The following is a 16,418-nucleotide window of genomic DNA, read 5'->3' on the forward strand; positions in this document are numbered from 1 at the left end:
CTACTCCCGCGGCCGACGCTTTGGAAGGAACACATTTCTAGCAGTTGCAACCGGATGCAGCGTTAAATGACTTCGCGCTTCGGGCATCATTGATACAGAGCCGACCGAGAGGTGTCTCTGCCGTCGCACTCACTTGTGACCACGTGACCTTCGAGGTGGTGAACAAAATCTGGGAAGGGTTTGAGGCCCAGATGTTCGTTTGAATGGACGCGTGTCGGGCTTCGGGACAGATGCATGTGGTGTTTGAATGGCTACAGCCGTATAGGGCGGTATCCCTGGTCAAATCGAGGCAAATCCACTGTACTCTCGATCAGTTGGGTTCCTCGACTGCGAAAGTGCGAATAATAATAACAAAAGAGAAGAATATAGGTTGTGACAGTTTTCGGGCCACACTAAACTAAAAAGAAAGAAAAAATCAAAACCAGAAAAAAAAAGCCCAGTACACAGTACAGGGGCAGAACGGCGTCAGCAAGTGACAGGCACGCGCTGCGCAAGCGTCAGCGGTGGAATCGTGCAGTGTAAGAGCGGCGGCGGAGGCGCGACCACATCCGCAGTTGGGAGACGACTGACGCACGCGTTGCGCCTGTGGAACAATGGGTCGTCGTAGCGGAGCCTGTGAAAGAAAAAAAGCCCGTATCAACCGTCTAACCGACGGGTTGCTCCGTCGTGAAAAAGCACAAACACGCGGCACAAGCAACGACATCAAACATACGAGCGAGCGACGGAAAAAAAACACACGTTAAAGGCTTTTGGGCTGTTCGGGCCTCTGAAGCGGTGCCCAGAAGCACCAGCGGCATTCGGCCGTCGGTGCCGGCCGGAAGAGCTGTGTGGTGGAACGAACGAATAGGCGGCGATGCGGCGGAGCGCGCGTTTTCACACGGCGTCCAACTGGCGTGAAATTGCCCAAGGTCAAACATAGCCGTCGCTGTGGTGCGGCGGGCTACTCCTCCTCTTCACCCTCCTCCCCTTCCCCCTGTTCCGTCAGCGTTTTCCTCTTCCCTGTGCGCGAACGCGCTTTTTATCCGGAGCTCCGCGCAGCTGTCATCATTTCAGCTGCGCTCGTTTCTCTCTCGCCCTCTTCCGAATGTGGCAGCGCCGTTGTTGTTGCCGCTTCTGCTGCTGTTGCTTCTGCAGCAGTCGCGTCGTACCATTTCTCTCCCTCTCTCTCTCGCATTTGGACGGAAGCCACGCGCCTATTACGTCGCCGTCCGTGTGTACTACAACTATGTGCACGTGTGTGGTGTGCGACGATGGAAGGCTCTATCTACGTCGTGGCCTGGGTACCGCCGTGGTTGTTTATAGAGCGCGCGAAACCTGGGAACCAGTGCCTGCCTGATTGCGGCAGCGTGGGGGCTGACGTCCCTGGTAGCCCAAAGTGGAGCGTTTTCAAAAGCGGGTTTTATGCTGGAATGAAGTCCTCGTGATCTTGATCGCGAGCACGCTACAGATAATGTATTCCCAGCCAGGTCAGCCACTGGCGCACGCGATGTCCTAGCAAGGACAGAAATGACACTCACCTATGGAGCAGAAACGTGGAGGCTAACGAAAAGGTTTCAGCTTAAGTTAAGGACAATGCATAGAGCTATGGAAAGAAAAATGATAGGTGTAACGTTAAGAGATCGGAAGCGGGCAGAGTTGCTGAGGGAACAAACGTGGGTTAATGACATCCTAGTCGAAATCAAGAGGAAGAAATGTGCTTGGGCAGTGCGTGTACTGCGAAGGCAAGATAACCGCCGGTCCTTAAGTGATGGAGCGGATTCCACGAGAAGGAAAGCGTGGCAAGGGGCGGCAGGAAGTTAGGTGAGCGGATGAAATTAAGAAGTTAGCGGGGATACGGTGGCCGCAGCTGGCAAAGGACAGGGTTAATTGGAGAGACATTGGAGAGGGATTTGCCCTGCAGTGGGCGTAGTCAGGCTGATGATGATGTTGGTGGCGGCAACGATGATGATCAAAGGTCTCCGGACAATACAGCACCCTTCGTATGATTATTTCTAATGCGTGTGCACTAGATGTTCCATTCCGCCACTTAGCCGTTGTCTGTGAGGTCCCTCTGCCCACCAAGTTGTGGGCATCCTGCCCTAGGTGGGCCACCTAGGTCGCATGACCTTGTGACCTCATCACAACCTGTCCACCGGATTGTGAGCAAACTGCCCGCCGTGGCAGGTGGCAGTTAATGATTGGTCGCCAGAAGTTGCTCGGGAATAGCAGCCTGGGTATCACAAGCCCCACCGGTGGCAGCACTTGGCATCCCAGGGCAGTGGCACACCGCTTAACTGCTGCACCACTGAGCCAGGAGTGGTATGAGGACTCCCAGGGATCTTAGGTAGAGAGCGACCAGCTCAGCAAATATGGACATTGACCCATTAACGCTATCGTGTCAGACCCGGAAGGCGGAGCTTAAGTCCGATTTCGCTGATATTAGTATGAAGCCTGCTTTACCTTCAAAACAGTGCCTCACACCGAGATCTATGTGCTAGCGCACCTAATTCGCATTTGGGCTAACCACGCCGCATCGTCCTCCATTTTTTTTTATTTACAGGATCCCCAATCGCCGAAACATTGTACAGGGAGTTGGTGTTGAAACAACGAAGTGCTTATAGGCAAGAAAAAACGAATATTTCATTTCATTTCATTTAATTACCTTAAAGACCCACGAGGGGTATTACATAAGGGGCGGGTATATATATTTTGGTGAGAAAATGTTAACACAACGAAACATGACTGGTAACATTATTGGCAAAGTTGGATGAGCATGTGATGGCTGCGATGTCGTTGGGTAGGTCGTTCCAGTCTGCTGTAGTACGGAAAAAAAAATGATGCGGCAAAGATGGTAGTTCGGGCACGAGGTCGGCAAACTTGAAAAGGATGGCGAGTGCGATGAGAAATGCGGGCTGGAGGGACGATGTAAGGTGTGCGGCCTAGTGAACTATGGAAAAATTTATTAAACAAGCAAAGGCTGGTAATGCGGCGACGAAGTGATGAGGGCAATAAGTCGGATTCAGCTTTCAACCCTAACGCACTGATGTCGTAAAAATATGATGAATGGATGAATCTGGCTGCTTTGTTTTGAACTTATTCGAGTGCATTTATAAGGTAAGCTTGGCGCGGGTTCCAAATCGGTTCTAAATATCCCGGCGAAGATCTTCGCATTAAAAAGAAAAAAAAAACAGCAGAAAGTGTGTACGGATATTTTCAAAAAGGAGTATTAATAACTGAATTGAAAAAAAAAATATTTCCGTGAAAGCTGTATAGCTCGCTTTTCTAGCAGTATGGCTGCGCTTGAGTGAATGCTATTATTTTTTCGCTTATGAGTTTGTCTATGCCATCTATCATACCTTGTGCCTATTGTTCTAACCTGGTTGATTATTTCGACCATGTCATGCTGTCTGCCAGCCTTCATAGTTGCTCAATTGAGCGCTATAGGCCATTGGTTTGCGTTTGACGATTATACCGGGTTCAAACTCTGTCTGGGCTCGGAAAAGTTAATTCTTCAATCTCGATGCAAACTTACAGTAATCGTGCTCATTGTTGACAAATCTGCGGCTCGTGTTAATGTCGAATGCGAATATTCCCTCAAATCACGTTTTTATCGCAAATAACATGCGGTAACCATTAGGTATGAATTAAATAGCCTGGATGTTTCTTCCGGAAATGTCAACCGAGCTACGAATATCCGTGACTGGTGCATTAATAAGCATCTAGCTCCGCTGACATACCTGTCTACACCCGCTGACTAAGCTCCTGTGTAGCGAATGTTCGTTATAATGAAACGTGCGTAATTTTGTACACGCTTGCAGTGTAATAAAGAAGTGTGCGCCGTTGGCGATTTGTATACACGTCTTTTCCGTACGTAGTTTCGTGTGAGCGATAAAACACTTTTTCTGAGTCCTGCGACATTTCTATATGGCGACCGTGCAGTTGGCTGAAAAGTGCAGATCACGGATTACTGGTGGGTTGAAATGCACCACGTGAACTGTTATCACATTATTATTACATTATTATCATTATTATATTTTCATCTTTATTTCGATACCCTAAAGGCCCAATGCGGGCATTACATAGGGGGGGGGGGGGATTCATCAAAGAAAACTTTACAAATATAAAACACAGCATATAAACGGCTGAAGACAGAAATAAACAAGTTAAGAAGCCAGGCACAAGTTAATAGGAGGGGGTGGGGGGATTGCTAGGAACAGGTATTAAAAAAAATGGCACATGTAGCAAGTCCCACAAATCAAAACAAAAATCGCACCTTCAGAAGTTAAAAAAACATGGCATCTGACATTTCATGGAACGTTACGGCCGACACGCACACACTGAAGCAAACGAAAAAAAAATTCTTTTAAGTGGTGTACGTTAAAGGAGTTTGGCTTTTTGGTTTGAAACCGGCTTGGTACGGACGGGCTTGCGACGCGAAGTTGAAAGGAAGTTCTGCATTACTGAAGGAAGTTTGGCGGAAGTTTTGCTTCCAAGGAAGTTCGGAAGCAAGCGTCGAAACGCGAGTTTCCATGCAAAAACCCGGAGTCGAACGCGTTCACCGAGCGCTAAAAGCATTTCACGCCTCAGCAAGGAAATGCCTAAACTGCGCAGCCATGCAAAAGTCGGCTCACGACACTCTTTATGCCCTGTAAAACCCGCCAACTCGACATTTCCCTCGCCAAACCTGTTGTTCGCTGAGACTAGAAGCTCGGCACGACTGGCACGTGTGGGATGCGTGCCGAGTGCGCTGGCGAGCAACTGTCATTTTGTTAGCGAGCGTCCTCATTCTGTGGAGTTCGCCCAGGCGTCAAGAACCCCATAGCGCAGGCGCCGCCAAGCGTGTAACAAGCAAGTCGACGGCAGGAGAGAAGTCGTAAACGCATTTGAATGCCCGCGCGCGAGCAGTGTGTCCTGGCTTTCCAGTTGTATTTTCACGCGTGCATTTGTATGTATACAGTCACCGATTGAAGGCAGTAAAGTCTGCATATTTACTCGGCGCCGCTGTCTCAACAGCCTTCCTTTGGCACCGCCGAAAAGTATTGGTCACGAGGAACGGGAAGGCGCAGTATAACTACCGCATATTTGGTGGATTTTTTTTATTGAACAACTTTTATTTCCACCAGAAAAGACGTTTGTCCCCGCCCCCGGCACGCTGGCCTGGGAGACGGGGAGTTTCGCGTCCGCGGTTAGAGGCTGGCTGGCAGTCCTTTACTGGTAGCGGCCTCTTCCGCTGCAGATGGATGGTGCGTCGCTGGATGGTAGGGTCCGCGCTTCGTAGCATGGTCTCCCAGGCTTCTCTACTTACTATATTTTGTCCCACCCCTGGGGATTGTGGGCACGCCCAAATTATGTGGTCGAGCGTCCTCCTCGCCCCACAGTGTGTGCATCAGTCATGCGACCTCAGCTCTGGGTACACGTGGTAAGCCAATACCGGGTTCATAAATGTATTGGTTTGTAGCCGCATCCACGCGACAGTTCCTCTATTAATTAGTTTTGGGTCCGGTGTGGGCATCAGCCGGCGTCCCAATTTGTAATGGTCAAAAATTTCCCCGTAATTCTGCAGGCGCTCCTCTTACCTCCAGTGCTCGGGGGACTTTTACCTGGAAGTAGAGAACTCGGGCTAGCTCGCGAGCCGCGTCGTTACCGGGGAGGGCGGCGTGTGCGGGTGTCCGAGTTAACTGCTCCTTAACAGTCTGGCAATCTGCACTAACACGTTTAAAGATGTCTTTTTCGATCAGCACCAAGAAATCATCCACAAATCTAAAGATGCTCGAAGCCATTCCATGACTATATTTACTAATTTGTCTATCGATTTGACCGAAGAAAATGTTGCTCAGTACGGGCGCCACCTTCGATCCAATATACATTCCCTTTTTTGCACATAGACGTTGCCTCGCCAACCTACATGAGTTGATTTTAAATAAAAGCCTAACAGTTCAAGAAAGCTGTCAACAGGCACTGCGCACTGACCCATAAAGCCAACATCATTCTAGTTGTTGTTGGTTGATAAATATGTCTCATTTCTGGATAATTTATGGTGTTGTTTTGGCTCGGGGTAATCAGGTGGGTGGGAGGGGAGGAAAGGGTAGGCTTTTGACTGGACTTCGCCACACGGCAGATGAGGGGCGATAGTTGTACTTTCTTGATTTTACTTGCCGAAGTACTCGATGCTCTTTCGTGTCACGTGATTACCATGTGTGAATGTTTGATCTTCTCAATATAAAAAAAAATGTTGCGAGTCGGCGCTCGTCTGTGGTGTCCTCTTGCTTTTGTCCGTCGTCTAGTTCGCGCTTTACCACCCACAATGAAAAAAAAAAAAACGACAGCATGCTCTGGCCAGTGCGCAGTTTGCTGCCCGTGATGTCGATTAGATGCGAACGAGCATCTTCGGTTTATTCGGACGGCAGCGCTTTTGCGAAGAAACCATTCGGAGGGCCATCAGAGCTGCATTTGCGCGTACTCGGCAGCGTGCACAACGTTCTAGCCGAGAAAAGGTGTGTGTCGTTGGCGCGCAGCCCAAAACCCGGTGCATCACGCTATGTATGGGTCTGTCGGTTTGCTTCCCGGTTCTTTTTTTTTTCCTTTTTATATCTTCCCTGCACTCAAGCTGATAAGACGGCTGCACCACGAGGATTATGATCCCGCGAGCGGCGGCGCCTTGGGTCCCGCCTTTGTTTGCTATGGCGTCGCCATCGAAGCCCCACGGTGCAATCTGGACGTCGCTGTATGTGCCGTGCTCACTGCGACGCAGTCGTATGGCAGGCGCAAGGTTGTTACTCCATACGTCGTGTATAGCCTGAGGCCGACTTGTTCCATCCATGTGTGTGTATAGATTGCGGATGGGGGGAGCCATCTTGGGCTGCGACGCAAGTTTTGTCGCTGCGCGCCATCCACGCGTGCAGTGTTGCTTCTTATGCGAGCAGCAACCTGCATCTCGCCGGCTTGGGAGAATTTTCACGAATGGTTTAGATTAGTCTGGCCGTGTGGCGCAGCTGAGAAATTCCTGCATTAACAGCCCAGCCTTGCTGCAAAATAAGTAAGCGCATTGAATGACGGTGGCTGAACATTTATTTATTTTTTCTGCTAAATTATCGTAAGGTGGAGCAAAGAGGGAGGAGAGAGGGTTTGCACATATCGGTGCGGCGACTGGTGGAAAAGAAGGGAACTTTTCTTGAATGAAATCGTTGAAGTTGAGCGCTAGGGATGGAGTCCTCACTTCTGGACCCCATTAGTTGATAGCCGCCCGCCGAGCCCACTCCGAGTGAGCTGTCCAGCTCACTTCCCACTGCTCTTGTGTAGGGTGAGGAATTGGTATTAGCTCTAACATGTTGTAGAGAGTGGCCGACTCTACGTTGTAAGGGCGTGCGGGGAGTTTAGCGCGAAGAATATGGCATGTAGTCGTGTCGGATGAGGGCATGGATGAGCTGCCACCATATACTCTGCTGTGCTTTGATCAGGGATTAATGTGCCGATGGGTATGTTCTGTGGGTGAGTCTGCAATGCTGCGGAATGTCGTGGAATGTGACCAGTGTGATGAAACCTCCGGTATCCGCATCATGTGGGGTCAGGCTAGCGAAACCTCGGGGAGGCGCACGTTCTGCGATATTCCGGCGAAGTCTAGTGTGTATGGCTTGTTTGTGATTATCCTTTTCGGCGGAGATAGTTGTAGGATTCGCAAATCTGTCCTGTTGATTATTCTACTGAGCAAGGCCCTGCATCCGCTTTGATAATCTGCGATGACTGCGGCGGGTTTTGTCTGTATAGCTATAATGCGATAACAGTTTCTTCAGCTTGTTGTCGGCCGTTGACCCGCGAGTCCAGTGCACACGTTCTTGTCGATGTCTCTGTTGCGGTGACAGGGATCTCGGAGAAGAGTGGCCCTTGGCAGCTGGCGGCAACCACAAAAATCTTGCATCCGCAACTCTTTGTATTCAGTACGGATTGGAGGCGAGCCTTATGTTCTTGACCCGTTATTGAAAAACGCTGCTGCTCAGGCGTTATATATATTTTGACATGACGGCAAGCCGATGAAGAGAGGACTACATGACAGATTGCGGTGGAATGACTTAATGGCGGTGCGCCTAGCGCGAGAGCTCCGTGCCGCGCCACTGCCCTCTTTGTCGTCTTGTAGTCCGTGACAATATATTTTGTTATTGATATATATATATATCAAACCACACTTCTGATACTGCTCGAAAGGGCTCTGCTCGCGGGCCATTCAGCAGAAAGCGACACTCAATGAAGTACGGTATATTTCCCCTTTCCCTTTTCAGCTTGCCCATCCACCGCCAGCGGCTTAGAAAAAGCACTAAGGTACTTAGAGGGCAGGCAAATATGTTCCTGACTTCTGGTATGTCTGAGCTTAACTTACTTTACAGCTGGAGTCTACCAGACTTTCAGAATTTGCTTATCAGTGCTATTATACACTCTTATAATAAATTCTGCTCCTGTCTGTGAGCGAGGACGTCTTGAACAGCACGCTGTCAATGTCGTAATTTTTCTTTTAGTGCGGTAGACGACAGTGAGGTGCCAACCTCATGCGACACCACTTATGTCCATATAAAACTATCTTGTTGCTCACAAACAGTTGTGCTGTATTTAGGACAGCCAGATATATGGCGTTACAACGGGGCAGCGTCCGCGTATTCAGAGCCCAGAATTTCGACGCTCACGCGCGGCTCGGCCTATAATCGCTCACAGAGGGCGCTAGCCACCCATGCGCACAGTGCACAGCCGCTTATAAGCGTCCTTCCCAGCTCATAAAAACGCGTCGCATATAGAGCGAGCTGCACCGCGTCCGCCTCGGAGGGGAGGTCGTAACTGGGGTCAGGTTAGTCTGCATTGTACTTAGCGCATAAAAAGCGACGGAGCGCGAGTCTGTCGCTGTGTTTAACAGCGCAGTGCCCGTCCGTGTCACCGCTACCGTCTTCCTGGTTAGGCCTTGTCGCACGTCTAAACGAACCCGAGACGACGCAGTTCATTGTTCGCTGCGTAGCTAGCCTCTGTGGCTAAACGCGTTGTGTCTCGCTTGGGCTGCCGCCGCCTGTGCTGTTGCTCGCGCTGGCCCGTCGCTGGGAACAACGCGTGCACGTACGCTCGCGCCGGGGCCAGCGGCGTCCTTGATTGTTAATAATGGAGACAAATGCGGCCGCTGGACGCTGCGTGCCTGGCGGTGTGCTCGGCGCTCGCCTGTGTGGCTCCGTGCGCGGGTCGGCACTGCGCTTCGCTTTGTCTCTCGCTTCGGAAGTGTGGGGACGAGGGCACCTTCGCAGTCGGACTGGGGCCATACGTGCACGTACGGCGCGTGCGGTGACACGCGGGGTGGGTTCGTTGCACCCAGCTCGATGGTGGTGGTGGCTGAGACGACAATGACGCACGCGTTTTGGGCGGAAGCGGCTGTCATATGGTCTCGCGTCATCGCCCGAGACGCGGCGGCGAGATGAGCGAAGCGGGCGAGGCCAACCGTCAAAAACGGGACGCCGTGCAACGCCGCCACACGCAACAACGCGTGGGCCGAGACGTGACAAAACTTTCGCGCGGAGTGCGCGGGGATATTTATTCCATTTATTGTACACCTCAAATGCTCCCCTAATGCGGTTACTGCTTGAGAGTATTGCAATAGGGTATTGCATATATAGCGATCATGTATATACCGTTGTTGCATATATAACTTTCATAAATGTCTGATATTGACCCTAATAATATCTCGCTCCGCCTTCCGTTGCGAGTGTAAAGAATTGAGAAAGGAAATGAAATAAACTGTACAAATCCAGCAAAGACTTAAGTAGACCAAGGCTACAGGTATATGCTTCAGTGTTCACAAGACATGGTACACATGTACTGCGAACATTATATTGAACAAAGATAGTTAAAAGTTCCATGAATTTATTTCGGCGTTACTGTCGAATCTGCTCCGGAAGTTAATACGGAACCGCAAGCTCTTTTCGCGTGAAGCATTCTTGCGTTGCTAAGGTTAAATGCGAAGCGCCCGCCTTCCACGGCTCTGGATGAGTAATGGGTGCTCCTGACAATTACCCAGCGCCGCTGTGGACCGCAAATGGTCTTCCGTGCGCCGGCGAACGTGTCTCGCGGCTGCGGGACAAAGTCTGCCCACTCTGGAAGCGTTCGCGAATGCCACCGGCAATGGCTGTGGCAGTAAAGAGGAAGGGGATGTAGCTGGAGCCAGTACCTGCGTGCCTCGAAGATGGCGGCTGTATAACTAGTTATTCAGTATACAGTGCAGCGGCTGAAGGCACCCAACGCAGCTCCCACTGTCCCTGATATGATATATTAGCTCTACAGAACACATGAAATAACTAAAGCGTTTTTCTCGTTAGTTTTTATCGATGTTTTGATACTGTATTTATTGCCCACTGAAATATGCAGCAAAAAAGGGCTGAACACATGATTAGTGGTCAAGTGCCTACCATATAATGGAGGTTGGTTTTTTAAATGTCTCAGTTATCTTTAAGATGTTGATTGGCCAATTAGCCACGCTTCGCAAACACTTTTGCGTTTATTTTCGTCGTGTCGATATTCCTATTTCCGTTTCACAGAAGGTCGCTGCTTATTGAGCTTTATTTTTTTTTTCCCGGACTGATCCCGGGCTGATCTCGATTGTACGACTTGTACTTCATCAATGCGTGTTTTGTCGATTTGTGCTGATTTTGTGAAATGTTTCTTCTAACGCACCGCATTCTTTCCACCTCTCTGCAGAGCGCCCAGACCCGGGTGGTCATAAAGGGTGGAAAGATTGTCAACGATGACATGATCATCGATGGAGACGTGTACATCGAAGATGGCGTCATCAGGCAAGTACCGACGCGACTGTCTCTTCCGGCAGAATTGCTCTGGCGTTCAGTGAAAGCTCTGATGTCGTTGGGTGAATCAACTAAAACGTAAATCAGTTTCCAAGGGAAGCTGCAGGTATACTTTCTTTAGGGCTATAGCCTGATACAGCTGAAAGAAGCGGGAAATGCACTTTAGAGGAGGCCCTCCAGCCAATGGGGTCGACCGAATGTCATGACGTCACGGTTAATCTACTTGCACCTGCTAGCCTGGTACATGTCGTGGTGCTGGCAGCTGCAATGAAATTAACCAAGGATTAACAGGATTAACTACGTCGTCATGACAGTCGGTCGACGCCATTGTCTGGAGGGCCTCCTTTGAGGGCCATTTGCCGCTTTGTTCTTGAGTTGCATCCTACTATATAGTGCGTTTAGCTTTGCTTCCTTCAAGTAAGCGCAAAATTTCCCTGCCCAGTTCAAACTCATTTGAACGAACGTGAAAACCGGGACCTGCTTCTGACACACTATCCAAGAGCGGATCTTGAACAAGCACGTTATTATTAAGCAGTAGATTAAGCAGCGGTCTTAGTAGATACGTTGCACTTCACGTCATGCCCTTTATGAGCTCTCTGCTTCGCTGAGACGGTGAGTGCATCTCGGTGTTACACAACAGTGTCGGCATCACTGCAAAGAGCACACGCAGGGATAATCATGCTCTGCTCCATTTTGCTAAACTGTATGTAGCCGGTGACGGTGTGTGTCTGCGTGTACCGTGATGGAGCGCTCGACGCTTTTTGCGACTCGCAGGCAGGTTGGCAAGGACCTCAACATACCAGGAGGCACCAGGACCATTGAAGCCAAAGGACAACTGGTCATTCCCGGTACGTGGCGCCAAGTCGCGCTGTGGTTTTTTCCCTTATTCTCGAATACGCTCGCGTTGTGCATGTTCCGGTTAATCTGAACGTGTGCGGCTTCATATTTTCACCGAACGCAGAATATTTCCTGGCATAATCATCATCATCATCATCATCCGGATACGTCCACTGACAGACATATCAATGCGATAGCATTAGAGTTGTCATCACGCAAAAATCCCACCGAGGACCGGGGTCTCGAAATTTGTCGTTTGTCGAGGGACCTTGTGACGACATCACAACCTGCTATGATGGTCGACCCTGGTTGACTGAAAGAAGTCACATAATCTTGTGACGTCATCACCACCGGCAGGTTGCGAGCAACATAATTTCCAGATAACCTAGATAAAAAACAAAAGCAAAATTCAGGGGAAAAATGCGATATATGCAAATGTCGGCAACGTCACAGCATAAAGGATACCTGCTACTGCAGCTAGCTCTCCGAATATGTGGCCGTTGATGGACCGAAAATTGCAAAGAAACTGACGCAGACACACACGGAAGTTGCAACAGAAGCTGCCACAAATGTGAAATCTAATGCTATCGCATTCCGCTATTAAGGCGATTTAAGCGTCCGCACAGTTTTTCTTTTCCCGTTTATCCACAATCAGCTCTGCCCCGTGCTAGCCACACCTATTCAGTCTGCAGATTTCCTAATCTCATCTTTTCCAAGACTATATGCCACCCCTTGCTGCGATTCCTTTCCCTTGGAATTAGGTTATGTCGATGGTCTGTGAGGAATTCACTCCGTTACCCCAACAGACCTATGGTTTTTGATTCTCCGCATTACACCCCTCACTCGCATTCATCTTGTCCCGTTGATTTCAACTGTTGATAACTCGTCTTTACTTTTTAATCCACGGAATCCACGGTGCTCTCTTTGCCTGCAGTGATCTTTCTGGCGCTATTTGACGGTCGCTAAACACTAAATTAGTGAGCACCAGCTCAAAACATGGACTGTTCGTTGGCTGCCATGGGACGAGATGCCGACAGGCCCTCAGCACCACGTAACCCACGATAGAGAACGGCCGAAATGCAGCTGACGAAATGTTTGGTTTAAACAAAACAGAACAACGACAACAACAAAACAAAAACAGTACCGCATTTGCTTGAGCAGTGCGCGATTCCTGGCCACGCAGTGAAGAGTACGTCATATATAATCCTTTTTGGATCACGTCACGGCCGTTGCCGTAAGCCTAGCTTCATCCTTTGACATAGCGCGTATCGGTTCGATAAGACTAATGATTTATTTCATTTCATTTTTCTTCGTTGTTTAGCCGTGCTTAGTTTGGCCCATGACATCGTGTTTTCCCGTGCCGCAGGTGGAATCGACACTGCCACGCACTTCCAGCTGCCCCTGCCCAGCGGCATCAGGTCGGCCGACGACTTCTACTCGGGCACGCGGGCAGCCGTTGCTGGAGGAACCACCATGATCAGTGAGTGGACAAAAACTGACTTGCTTGCGAGTGATGTAATTTGTGGTTAAAGGCGCTCCACTGGGACAGCGAATTGCTTAAGGAGGTCTAAACTCTCGAAGACCCACTGTTCGTAAGTAGGCGGCCGATGTAACAAAGGCGTATTTCGGGTCAGGAAGCTTCGTTATGTCGCGATATTTGTAATATCGAGGTTTTTTTTTGCAGCCGCGTTTAGCTTTACGTCGGAGTCGAATGCACTCCTTTTTTTTTAACTTGTTCGTCGTACGCGTCGGCATCACATGCGCACAAGAGTCCGCGCAGCCAAAACAAGTCACGGTTCACGGAGGCTCCCCGTTCAGATGTCGTTCCGTCTACCTCTCGGCAGATGGCGAGCCGTCACCACCGGCTCATCGTTTGTTTCGGGCGCGCGTAATTTAAATTCATGGCTTTGCACGCCCACACACCGTAGCCTTAAACTGACGCACAATAATGTCGGAGAAAGTTTTCCTTCGTCCTTGGTCGGAGGTATTGAGCTGTGCCAGTTGATTTAAAGATTGTCTGTCTATTGTCTTCGCTTGCAGTTGACTGCGTCCTGGACACAACGTGTTCGCCGCTGGAGGCCTATGAGAAGTGGAAGAGCTGGGCCGACGAGAAAGTGTGCTGCGACTACGGCCTGCAGCTGGCTGTCACTTCCTTCGACCCCAAGACCAAGGAGGAACTTGAGACGCTCGTCAAAGAGAAAGGTGTGGTCGCGGTTTTTTTTGTGTTCCAAGCAACAATAACAGTGTCCCTACTTGCGAGCCAGTAAAGTACTCCTAATTAGTATAGTGATTAATAGGCACTGCGACGTCTACACATGTCTGCTGCAAATCGCGCCGCGCCCTATGGGAGTAAAATAATCAAAAGACAGGAGAGCGGACTCTACTGACAAGAGCAAGTGACTAGTGCTCTAGATTGGTGCGGAGCTTCGTGGAGCATCCGATAGGCGGCGTAGCGGGTGTTATGACTACTTAAGTAGTAGTTTCAGTGACCTTAATGAGCGGTTCCAGAAGGCGAGGCTTGAGCGTTCTTCACCTGTCCTGCGTTGCTCCATTTGCCGACCGCACGATGTTGTCAGTGTGCGTTCATGTGCAGCTGCATGTAGTCACTGCCGCCGCGGTGGCTCAGTGGATATGGCGCTTGGCTGCTGACCCAGAAGACGCGGGTTCGATTCCGGCCGCGGTGGTAGAATTTCGATGAAGGCAAAATTCTAGAGGCCCGTTCAGTTTAAGAACTCCAGGTGGTCGACATTTCCGGAGCCCTTTACTACGGCGTCTCTCATAGCCTGAGTCGCTTTGGGAAGTTAAACCCCCACAAACCAACCAGTATCTCTATTCACTGTATCCCCGGTTCAGTGACGCGCGCCCTCGTGACGTTTCACCAGGTTTCATAATCTGGCCCAATTAGAAGCACTAGACGAACACGGACACTGAGAGGGAGACATCACACATCACTTTCTGGCGTCTTCCTGTCAGTGCCCGTGTTTTTTGTCGTACTTTGTGAATGCAATCATGAAATACCAACCAGCCCAGGAATTCGTTTCTGGGCTAGGATGTACGGTGACGCGCACAGATGAAGCGTTTCACGACTGCCCGCACAGCTTGTCAGCTTTGCTGTTACTGAGGTTTGTTTTCTTTCTGAGTACTGATTCGGCCATCGAGATGGCCCCACCGTATCCTGTCCCATGGAGAACGCTGAGTGACTTCGTATCGTTAGCCGTCATGACTTCGTAGAAATATAGTGAAATAATGAAATCATTACTGTTGATTATCGTTACTTGATTTCGCATTCGTGACTCGGATTAACCTTTGAGTGTCACAACAGTAGCAAGCTACTTTAGCCGTCCATGTAGTGCTCGAACCAAGCCTCAGTGCTAGTGAGGGATTGGTCAAATTCTGTTATCGCAGAGTTTAGAAGCAGGTTAACTTCCGGTTGAAATCAGTATGTTGTTTTCTGCCTTTCAACAGAGTGTAGAAATCAGTAAATGGAACAGACTGCGCTTGTATCCTGAAGCCTTTCTTCCTGACCGTGCAGGTATCAACACCTTCCGAGCTTACCTCGGCATGGACCCGTTGATGCTGTCCGACATTCAAATGCTGCACCTGCTCCAGGTTTCCAAGCACCTTGGCTGTTTGACCACTGTCCACGCTGAGCATGGTGGCATCATCGCGGAGGTGAGAACAGAATCGTTGTTCGGGTCACATTCTGACTCGATTGTGTTGAAAGCGAAAATTTCGAATATGAGCCTATTTCGAATGCGTCTCGAATTTTCGCAGAAACTGCGTGCGTTTCCAATATCCCGCGTCTGATTGAACGGATGAAATTGGAAATGCGCGCGTTTGCACTTGGAGTGTTTGCGTCGAATTTCCAATAGACACATGATGTGCTGTGAAAGCATGCATCTGATTTTTCCGCTGCACACTAGCATATAGTTGCGCTGCTGGCATCTGCGATTCTAGCGCATGTATGAGCACACATCTCTGCTGCTGAATATAAAGCTGTGCAGTGAGTTGTAATAAGACTAGCTGTGGGTACATAAGAGAAAAAAGAAACAGAAGAAAAACAAACAGAAGCAGAAAGTATACGTGAAGTAAACAGACCATGGGGTTGAAGTCATTCACTCACTGTTTAAAATTCTGTGGCCGCAAACGCTGATGTGCCTGTGTCATTATTTTTTAATTTGTTTATTTTTAATTTTTACATACTGCAGCCTCGCATGAGGCTATTTGTGGCAACTGGGATTTCAATGCTAATCCGTTCCAGATATGTTACTGATGATCTGCACAGCGGCTTAGATGTGTTTCTAAGGATTATATGTATCGAACCGTCTCGCGTTCCGGCTGCCGGATGTTGAGATTCAGGTAAAAGGAAAGCTAATGGAGAACGAAAAATGCACGCATTTTACTGCGTTTATCTTAAATGCCCAACGTTTTCGTTCAGACTCTTATAATGACACAGACAAGAAATTCCAAAGACCAACAAGGAATATATGATTTGTTTGCTTGTGTGTAGGGATTTCACGCAGCAGGTTCCAATTCCACGCATTAAGTAATAAATAATTTTACATAACCTTTAGTATTGGCTGGCGAGAGTATCCGAGAGTTCAATCCGCACGGCAATCGACATCGAGTGACGCGGAATCCGAACAGAGTGAAAATTGTGACGTCCATGTGTCTGTCAAAAAACGGTGACACGCCGCCTCAACGGTTGTTTTCTTGCGCATGGTGCAGGCGCGGGCAGACGAACTACTTCTTGCGCTGGTAGAAAATTGGCATTTGATGAAA

The 16,418-nt window shown here is 49.3% G+C and overlaps 1 protein-coding gene across 4 annotated transcripts in view; it reads left to right on the forward strand.

The window, feature by feature from the left end:
• Window positions 1-16,418, forward strand: part of LOC144111461 (dihydropyrimidinase-related protein 2-like) — a 77,306-nt gene that overhangs the window by 47,987 nt on the left and 12,901 nt on the right. For all 4 annotated transcript variants that reach the window (XM_077644775.1, XM_077644776.1, XM_077644779.1 and 1 more), the window contains 5 exons: window positions 10,696-10,794; window positions 11,578-11,647; window positions 13,003-13,116; window positions 13,677-13,838; window positions 15,169-15,308. In XM_077644775.1, coding sequence (XP_077500901.1) covers window positions 10,696-10,794; window positions 11,578-11,647; window positions 13,003-13,116; window positions 13,677-13,838; window positions 15,169-15,308 — 585 coding nt within the window. The remainder of the gene's footprint in view (window positions 1-10,695; window positions 10,795-11,577; window positions 11,648-13,002; window positions 13,117-13,676; window positions 13,839-15,168; window positions 15,309-16,418) is intronic.

Source organism: Amblyomma americanum, chromosome 11, assembly GCF_052857255.1.
Source record: "Amblyomma americanum isolate KBUSLIRL-KWMA chromosome 11, ASM5285725v1, whole genome shotgun sequence".
Lineage (NCBI taxonomy): Eukaryota > Metazoa > Arthropoda > Arachnida > Ixodida > Ixodidae > Amblyomma > Amblyomma americanum.